This window comes from Cupressus sempervirens, chromosome 4, assembly GCF_028749045.1.
Source record: "Cupressus sempervirens isolate cs-2001-9-10 chromosome 4, ASM2874904v1, whole genome shotgun sequence".
NCBI lineage: Eukaryota > Viridiplantae > Streptophyta > Pinopsida > Cupressales > Cupressaceae > Cupressus > Cupressus sempervirens.
The window spans coordinates 224,820,430-224,830,150 of NC_143121.1; the positions used below are offsets into that span (position 1 = coordinate 224,820,430).

At 33.8% G+C, this 9,721-nt stretch overlaps 1 protein-coding gene and 1 pseudogene across 1 annotated transcript; both read left to right on the plus strand.

The window, feature by feature from the left end:
• Window positions 1-2,036: 2,036 nt before the first annotated feature.
• Window positions 2,037-2,744, plus strand: LOC149560812 (cytochrome P450 78A4 pseudogene; annotated as a pseudogene).
• A 150-nt stretch (window positions 2,745-2,894) lies between these two features.
• LOC149560813 (cytochrome P450 78A4-like) lies at window positions 2,895-3,948 on the plus strand. Its single transcript, XM_089823673.1, has 2 exons — window positions 2,895-3,025; window positions 3,125-3,948. Exons 1-2 carry the CDS (start codon window positions 3,008-3,010, stop codon window positions 3,761-3,763), a joined length of 657 nt encoding a protein of 218 aa, XP_089679799.1. The 5' UTR covers window positions 2,895-3,007; the 3' UTR covers window positions 3,764-3,948.
• The last annotated feature ends 5,773 nt before the right edge of the window (window positions 3,949-9,721 follow it).

Sequence of the window (9,721 nt, forward strand, 5' to 3'; positions counted from 1 at the left end):
AGATAATTTTCTTTCTCCTCAAAGTTTCTATTTAAAAATAATTAATTTAACTTTATTCTTTTTAAATCTTTATTAATATTTAAATCTTCAGTTAACAGACCTCTACATTGATTCTATAACCAAATTTTATTTGATCTTTCTTTGAAATATTGGTATGAAATTGAATTTTATTTTTATTTTTTATTTTTATAATTTTAGTATATCAGCATGAGAGCTAATATTTCTTAATACTACTCCAACAAGTACCCCTTAATGGCTTAGTACTTCCTTTAAAAATAGTCTAAGTTTTAATTTAATTATATATTTATTTAATATATTAAATATATTAATTTTTACTTGTTATATATTTTTATATTTATATTTAATATACTTTTCAGGTGAGAATCAATTTAATTTTATAATTTTTTTTTTTTGAAACTTTATAATATAATATAAAAATTGAAATCAACAAAATAAAGAAAATATTTAATAAATTTGTTATTAGTAAAGGATGATCATTTAAAATGTATAGAATTATAATAAATATAATAGATAATTATTAATATTATAGTACATTAATTGTTCAACATAACATGAATATAAATATAACTAAAAATAGTAAATAAAAGAAATAATAATGTATATTAGAGGCAATACTTTTATAAAATATATGTATTACAATCTTACCTCATTGCTGACAATTAGGGGTAAAACATATCATTCAGATAATTTTGTCAATAAGGATGGAGCGTGAGTTAAGATATATAAAATTTCTTCAAAATATATAAATCTCTATATAATATTTCAATTGATTCATCCAATTAAAAGAGAGAGAAATGATTTATACATATTATAAATGTGTTAACATTGAGTAATACAAAACATGATACAATATTGTACTTAGCCTACCCACAAGTAGTAATAAGCACACTAAAACATGATAATGGACACTTGAGTCAAAGTAGCATTAGAATATTTAAGCATTGCTTATGTGCAATGGATGCTATAATAACCACTCAAACTAATGATAGATATATTATATTATTGTGAACCACAATATTCCATGCAACAATATATGATTTATATGGTTTAATACTTTACAAAAATGATTGATAATTAATTTTTTATTTATTATAATGATTGATACTTATGTAATAGTTTCAATAATGTAAGACAACACCAAACATGACATAGTTTTATTCAATACACACATACCCTATATCCAACTATAATTTTATCCTTATATTAATCATAATTAAATCTTATTTAATCTTAATGATATGGTAAACTACACTTGAATTGAATTATAATCAAAATATAAACTTGATTTGCAATCTTAAACCTAGACCAATTCCAAAATTTTATTGTAGAATGTTAACCTTAGCAGGAATAAAATTAAAACCTTAAACCCAGCTTAAATGAGCTAAAGTTATAGATAACCGGTTCCTACTTAAACCATATTTAAAGCATAACTTGAAACTAGTTAAACCCTAATCCTTGTAACTTGAAGAGTACTTCAGCCATTTTCCAAGCCAAGAACAACCCATCTTGCTGCGAATTTCTATCATTTACTGAAGAGGCAATAACGATGTGCGTTGGTAACCTAAAAACTGTGTCGATTGGTGAATTTTCCCACTCCTCAAAACACCTAGAATCAACCGTAATCTTTTGTATGGTACTTTAACTCTTTGGGATTGAAACCATCATCAATCTCAGCGTATCGGCCTTAAATGGAAATTTTAATGAGGAGACGAAATTGCGTGGCTAAGACATTCTCGAAATGGTATCCGCTTTAATTCCCATGTCTTGGAAATCTGTTTATTGGTTGCTCGAAAGGCAGAAATTTCAAAAGTGAAAAATGGACGGTTGTGCTCCTTTATAGAAAATAGAGCACCTGAGTTTTCTCTCTCCTCGTTGGAGGAGCTTAGGGTTGGGAACTCTATAAAATGGCCCGAATATGAGTCTCATTGCATCCACATGTTCTACTCGATTTGAAAATCTCACTTTCAAGGTCTTGCTACTCCTCTGTGTTGAATGTCATTTTCATCCTTGGTGCAATGGAGAGCTCTGGAGGAAGTTGGTGGCTCTATTATGCCATTCCCATATTGGCCAAGGATGGACGTGGGTGCATGCTTCACAACACCAATGGCATCTTCTCTGCGTGGCCGCTCTACACCATAGTTCTGCTGGTGGCTGCCTGCGCCGCTGTGGTTGCATGGTTGAACCCTGGAGGATGTACGTGGGTCTGCAGAAAGAAGAGCGGCGCCACCATTCCTGGGCCGAGAGGGTTTCCCATCATAGGAAGCCTTATCGATATGACCCGTGGTCTTGCCCATCACAGGCTCGCTCAGCTAGCCCGCATTCATGGTGCGAAAGAGCTGATGGCCTTCAGCTTAGGTTCCACTCCTGCCGTCATTACATCTGATCCCGAGGTGGCTCGACAGTTGCTCAGCTCTGTGAATTTCTCGGACAGGTTACTTAAGCAATCCGCCCAGCAGCTCATGTTCGGGCGAGCGATTGGGTTTGCTCCAAACGGTGAATACTGGAGAATGCTCCGCTGGATTTCTGCCACCCATCTCTTCACTCCCCGCAGGATCGCCGCCCACGAGCCCGGACGCCAAGCTGATTCCCTCGTCATGCTGAACTACATTCACGATGAGTATGTTTGTGGTGGCGTTGTGAGGCTGCGCCGCCATTTGCAAGCGGCGGCCCTGAACAACATCATGGGCAGCATTTTCGGATCTGCGGTGAGAGCGAGGAAGTGAAGAATCTGAGAGGGATGGTGGAGGAGGGATTCGAGCTTCTGTGGGCCTTTAACTGGGTAGACCACCTTCCATGGCTCAGACTTCTCGATCCCCTCCGCATCCACTCCCGTTGCCAAGCCTTTGTCCCACGGGTGAGAGGCTTCGTGAGGAACATCATTGAGGAGCATCGACTCAAAGATAAGGATCATCATGACGCCGCCGGCTCTGATTTTGTAGATGTTCTGTTGTCTCTCAATGGGGAAGATCAGCTGGACGACGAAGACATGATCTCTGTTCTCTGGGTATGTTAAAAGATCGCATCTTGAATCTTGCTTCTTGGTGCTTTCTGTTTACTTTTGAGTGTAATGATGATTCTTTTCACTGTTATTCATTGCATGCAGGAAATGATACTTAGAGGGACTGATACCACGGCGCTGCTGACAGAGTGGGTAATGGCGGAGATGGTATTGAATCCTAGAGCTCAGAGAAAGGTCCAGGAAGAACTTAACGCCGTGGTGGGAAAGAGCAAGAGCGTGAGGGACTCGGATATCGGGAAACTGCCATATCTGCAGGCGGTGGTGAAGGAGACGCTGAGAATGCACCCACCTGGGCCACTCCTTTCATGGGCCAGACTCTCCACTCGGGACACCAATCTGGGCGATCATGGGAAGTTCTGCGTGTTGCCGGGCACCACCGCGATGGTGAACATGTGGTCCATAACACACGACCCCCTCATTTGGGATTCACCTGACCAGTTTCAACCGGAGAGGTTAGTGGAGTCGGAGGGAGGTGAGAATGTGGACGTGAGGGGGAACGATCTGAGGCTTGCACCATTTGGGGCGGGTCGTCGGGTTTGCCCTGGAAAAGCTCTGGGTCTTTCCACTGTCCATCTCTGGGTGGCCAAACTGCTACACCATTTCTACTGGGTTGAACACAAGCAGCACCCTGTGGACCTGTCCAAGGTGCTTAAGCTGTCCTGCGAGATGGTGCACCCACTTCATGACGTTTCTGTTCTTAGGGTTGATCTCAAGCAAGTCTGAGGAGTAATCTGTATCCCCACTTTTATTCTTTTTTTGTGTTCAAGATGGTGTCTTCCGGCTGTATCGAATGTTTTTGCTTTTTGTTTGAATGGGTAATGTTTTTGTGATTTCTGGAGACTGTGAACTGTCCCGGATATGAAGGATTCAGTTTTGTAGACATAATGTCTGGTGCTCTCCCAATGTAACACCCAGGAACACTTTTGTGTGGCGTTTTATCATTATATCTATGCAATGGATTTGTTCAATGCTCCCACTGCTCGCATGTAGAGAACTTTATGCTTGTTTAATATTAATAGTGTTTATTTGGGCAAAATTCTTCGCTGTTTTCTTCTGATTAGCTCATGGGGCAGACAATTTCGTCTATTACATCATGTTAGACTAATTATCGTCGTTTCCTTCAAAGTAGTTTAATCTGCAGAGAGCTTCAAATATTTATCCTGCTATATGAATCGAATGGCCGCTAGAGGTTTGTTTATCTATTTCCAGCGAATGCGAATCCTTTTGCCCTCTATGAGTGCAAATATCGCTCTTATCGTGTTTCATTATCTTCTAAAGAAATCTCAGTCGAACCATTGAATTTGCTCCGTCACAAGTTCGAGGATCTTATTTGATAAATACTTTTTAAAAGCTTTTATTTATAAAATGTTATTGAAAACTAATGTAATTTAATAAAAAATTCAAGTCTTTGTATCTTTTATTTTTCTTTTATTTATAGAACGTTGCATAGATTTGAAAAGCACTAAACATTAATTAAAAGTTGATATCTTTCATATATGAAACTATTTCACCTGCTGTACGAATCAAATGATTTCATGCTATTTTCCGTGCACAAGCTACTGTTCTGAATGCTTGCTTAGGCTTGTTTCTCTATTTCAGGCAAGTGCGAATTCTTTCGCCCACAAAGGATGCTCCTCTATATGACTATAAATAACACTTTAAACCTGTTTTATTATCTTCCACTTGTTTTACCCGTACCTCAGGAAATCTCAGCCGACCGATTAAATTTCCTATTCGGTAAATATCTTTTAGGGTTTGATTTATAGAATTTTAGAAATATAGAGCATTCAAAACTAATCTATTTTGTTCTTTTGTTTATAGAATGTTGCATAAATTTAAAAAATAATAAATTTTAATTAAAAATTGATATCTTTAATAATTGAAAATTTTCCCTTATATTATATATGAGCAATTTTTTGGTTTGTATAAGTTGTTCTTAAATTGCTTTTATAAATGATACTTTTTGTGTTTTTGTTATACTTATGTTTTTAATAGGAAGGAACTCTAGTTACATTTAGGAGAAGTATAGTACAAAAAAACTAGATTTGTTTAGCTTACATATTGAATTTTTATTTTTATTATTTTTATTATGTATACTTTTAATTCATTTCAAAAGACACTCAATGATCACAAAGAATGATGACTCTCTTGCTCTAGAAAGGATGTGTCAAAAGACAAATGAATTTGATTGAATATTGAAATAATCACAATATAACTTGAAAAAGAATGTCTTAAAAGACAAATGAATTTGATTGAATATTCAAATAATCACAATATAAAGAAGATCCTTCCAAAGAGTTCTTAAAAATAGAGAAGTCTTCAAAGTAGTCCTATGAACAATACTTTTGTGAAATAAAAATAAAAATTGAACTGCATCTTTACATCTTGAGGACCCTAATTTATATTTCTTTATAGACTTTATTTAAAAAGGTTTTATGTCATTAATTCATAGACTTCAGAATAGGTTTATATTAAAATTGAATGAAATTATCATATTACCCATTAAAAAAAAAATTCTATAAATTATTAAATTTATTACACAATATATTATTGTCTTTAAATAGTATAATAGGATTTCCATGTTGTCACACACACACACACACACAGAGTATAAAAATAAAGTTACACAATATGAGGTACTTCTCATAAAGTGGGGACACAGATTACCTAGAATGAAATCTAGGTGGCCTCTTAATACTTCTATTCATAGAATTATTGTATACAAACTCAACATGTGCCAAGATTAAATGCCAATTAGTAGGCTTATCTCCAACTAAACATCATAGTAAATTAAGAAAAAGTTTGTCCACTACTTTAGTTTGTCCATCTATTTGAGGGTGAAAATTAGAGCTAAACTTCAACTCTATATTCATCTTTTTCCTAAGTGTACCCTAGAAATAACTAGTAAAATTGGTGTCTCTATCTGAAACAATAGTCTTAGAAAAACCATGCAATTTCACTATTTCCTTGAAAAATAACTTAGCTACATGTAATGCATTAGAGGTTTTCTTGCAAGGTATAAAATTAGTCATTTCAAAAAGAAAATTAACCACTACAAAAATAAAATCATCACCTCTTTGAGTTTTAGACAATCCAAGAATAAAATCCATGTTCACATCTTCCCAAGGTCTATCAGATATAGGTAAATGTGAATACAATCCCACATTCTGACTAGCTCTTTTTTACTTCTTCATGTAAAGTCCTTGTGAAAATTTCAAAATCCTCAGCTTCAACACTCCTTCTTTTCTTAGTAGGCAATTCTCTCAACTATATGGTTCCTTTAGGATGAAATCCAATATCAATCTCAAATGGTTGCCTCTTAATACTTATATTCATATAACTATTGTATACAAAATATACTTATGCCAAAACTAAATGCCAATAGCAGTCATATCTCCAACTAAACATCATAGTAAGTTAAGAAAAAATTTGTTCACTACTTTAATATGTCCATCTATCTTGAGGGTGAAATATAGAGCTAAACTTTAACTCTATATTCATTTTTTTCCTAAGTGTACCCTAGAAATAACTAGTAAAATTAGTGTCTCTATATGAAACAATAGTCTTAGGAAAACCATGCAATTTCACTATTTCCTTGAAAAATAACTTAGCTACATGCAATGCATCAAAGATCTTCTTGCAAGGTATAAAATGAGTCATTTAAAAAAAAAATTGAACCACTACAAAAATAGAATCATCACGTCTTTGAGTTTTAGACAATCCAAGAATAAAATCCATTCTCACATCTTCCCAAGGTCTATTAGATACAGGTAAATGTGAATACAATCCCACATTATGACTAGTTCCTTTCACCACTTCACAAATTTTGCAACTTCTAACCATTCCCTACACATCCCTATAAATCTGTGGCCAAAAATATATTTCAGAAACTAGTTTAACAATCTTATCAATCTCAAAATGTCCAAAAAGTCCACCACTATGTTTCTCTTTTATTACATTCTCTCTCATAGATCCTCTAGGTATGCATAAGTAAGTTCCTCTAAATAAAATATCCTCTTGAATTAAATAATCAGTCCACTTATCACTCACTAACTATTCCTTACAAACTTTCCAAGGTTATGCAAAATCCTAATCAGTCTCATATAAACACTTCAAGTCATCAAAACCATCTACCACAACTCTCATATGTGTTAGAAAACTTCTTCTCTGACTCAATGGATCAACAAATTTGTTTAATTATCTACTCTTATGCTTCAATGGAAAGGTAAATATCTGCAAGAACTAAACCCACTCCATATTTCTTTGATTAAACTTATTCTAACTTCCCAAATACTGCAAAGCTGCATGGTCAGTGTATAATACAAAATCCTTAGGCATCAGATAATGTCTCCATTTCTTCTAAGCTTAAACAATAGCATAGAATTCCTAATCATAAAAGGAATATTTTCTCTTTGCATTTCAACTTCTCACTAAAGAAAGTTGCAAGCCTTCCATCTTGATTCAGAAAGGCTCTAATTGCACTTTGACTAGCATGAAATTCAACTTAAAATCCTTACTAAAATCAGGCAAAACAAGGGTTGGAAATTCTAAAATCTTATGCTTCAATGTTTCAAAACTCTTTTGTACTACATGTGTCCATTTGAAATCTCTTTTATCTCCACTTATGGTCTCAGTCATAGCATTACAAATAGAACTAAAATTATTGATAAACTTCCTATAAAAACTTGCCAATCCATGAAATGATCTTACTTAGCTCTAATATTTTTAGGTGTAGGCCAATCAAGAATTATTCTAACCTTCTCAGGGTCCATCTTCAAACCATCATATGAAATTAAAAAAACCAAGGTAAACTATCTCCTCTTTCATAAATACACAATTCTTGAAGTTAATCAACAACATTTCCTCTTTTGATCTCTACAATACTTGTCTAATATGTTCAAGGTGCTCTTTCTCACTTCTATTGAATATCAAAATGTCATTAAGTTATACAATCATAAACTTACCCAGGAAACTTTTCAAAACTTCATTCACTAGCCTCATGTAAGTATGATGTGAATTAGTTAAACCAAAGGGCATAACTAACCATTCATAGAAACCTTTTGTAGTCTTCCATTTATCTCATTCTCTAATTCTAATATGGTTATATCCAGTTTTCAAATAAATTTATATAAAATATTATTTCTACTCAAACTATTCATTATGTCATCCATCCTATACAAAGGAAATTTGCATTTCACTATTATCTTATTTATAGCTCTAGAGTTAGTGCACATCCTCCATTTCCCATTTTTCTTAGGTGCCAATACTGTAGGTACATCACATGGACTCAAACTTTCTCAGATCAAGCCTTTCTCTAGCAATTTCTACACTTGTCTATTCAGCTCAATCTTCTCATTGGGTGTTAACCTATGTGGTGCTTTATTAGGAAAACTAGCTCTAGGTATCAAATCCATACAATGCCTTATACTTCTCATAGGAAGAAAACCATCCGGTACATTATCAAAAATGATGTGATTAAATTGTATCAACAAAAGTTCAATCTTAGGTACATGTCTTGATTCATCTTGTTTGTTAGTTTTCCTAGGAATTTAAGCATATAAAACATTCAATTTTTTCATTTCTCTTGCAAACTTATTACCCTCAACTAAACATACTCTGATTGTAGTATAGTGATATTCACTCAATTTGTCTACCAAAGGTAACAATATATGCTTCTTCCCTTTCACCCAGATAGTATACTAGTTCAATCTACCATCATGCGAAGCTTTTCTATCATACTAATAAGGTCTACCCAAAAGAATATGACAATAATCCATTGGAATAATATGACACAAGACTTAATCATGATAATTTCAAATCATAATTCCTAATTTTAAAATTGACAAGGCCTTGTTCACTTACAAGCAATGTATGCACCTTTTGTATCTGAGCTACATGATAAGGCTTAGGATGTCTCAACCTTTACAATGAAAATTTGTTAACTAGCTCTTCATATGCCAAACTATCAGAACTTCAGCTATCAATTTGTACCTTGCAACATTTTTCAATGATCTTACATTTGGGCTTGAATAAAAAAATTCTCAGCAAAGGTTCTTCATAAGTTTCTTCATTCCATAAGACTCTTCTCACCATCAAATTTTCACCCTTCTTAGGTTCATTAGATGTTTCATCAACTTCTTCACAAGCCAAACTATTTTTTCTATTATCTTTGGCTTTCTTTCCATAATTAGTACATTCAAAGGCTTTGTGACTTTCCTCTACACATTTGTAACAAGTACCCTTAAACAAAGATCTTTCTTCTCTTTTTCTATTATTATTATTCCTAGAGTAACTAGTATAGTTTCCTCTAGACTAATTACCTCTTTTACTAGTAGGTTCATCCTTTATCTAGCACTATAGTGTCATATCTACTTCTTTCTCCATAAGTTCTACTTTTGCTTCTCTTAAATTTATCACCTCTTTCTCTTTGTCTCTAATCATGTTTCTTTGTAAATCTTTCTTCATGCTTCAAAGAAAATTGATATACTTCCTCTATACTATCAATCTTAACATAGCTGATCTCATCTTGAATTGATATTCTTAGGTAATTTAGGTATCTAGAGACCTTTTTAACTTCATCATCCACATGTCTAGATTAGACATCTAGTTTGTAGAATTCCTCAGTATAATCCTTCACAATAATGTCCTTTTGCCCTAGATATTGCATCTTTCTCAGTACAC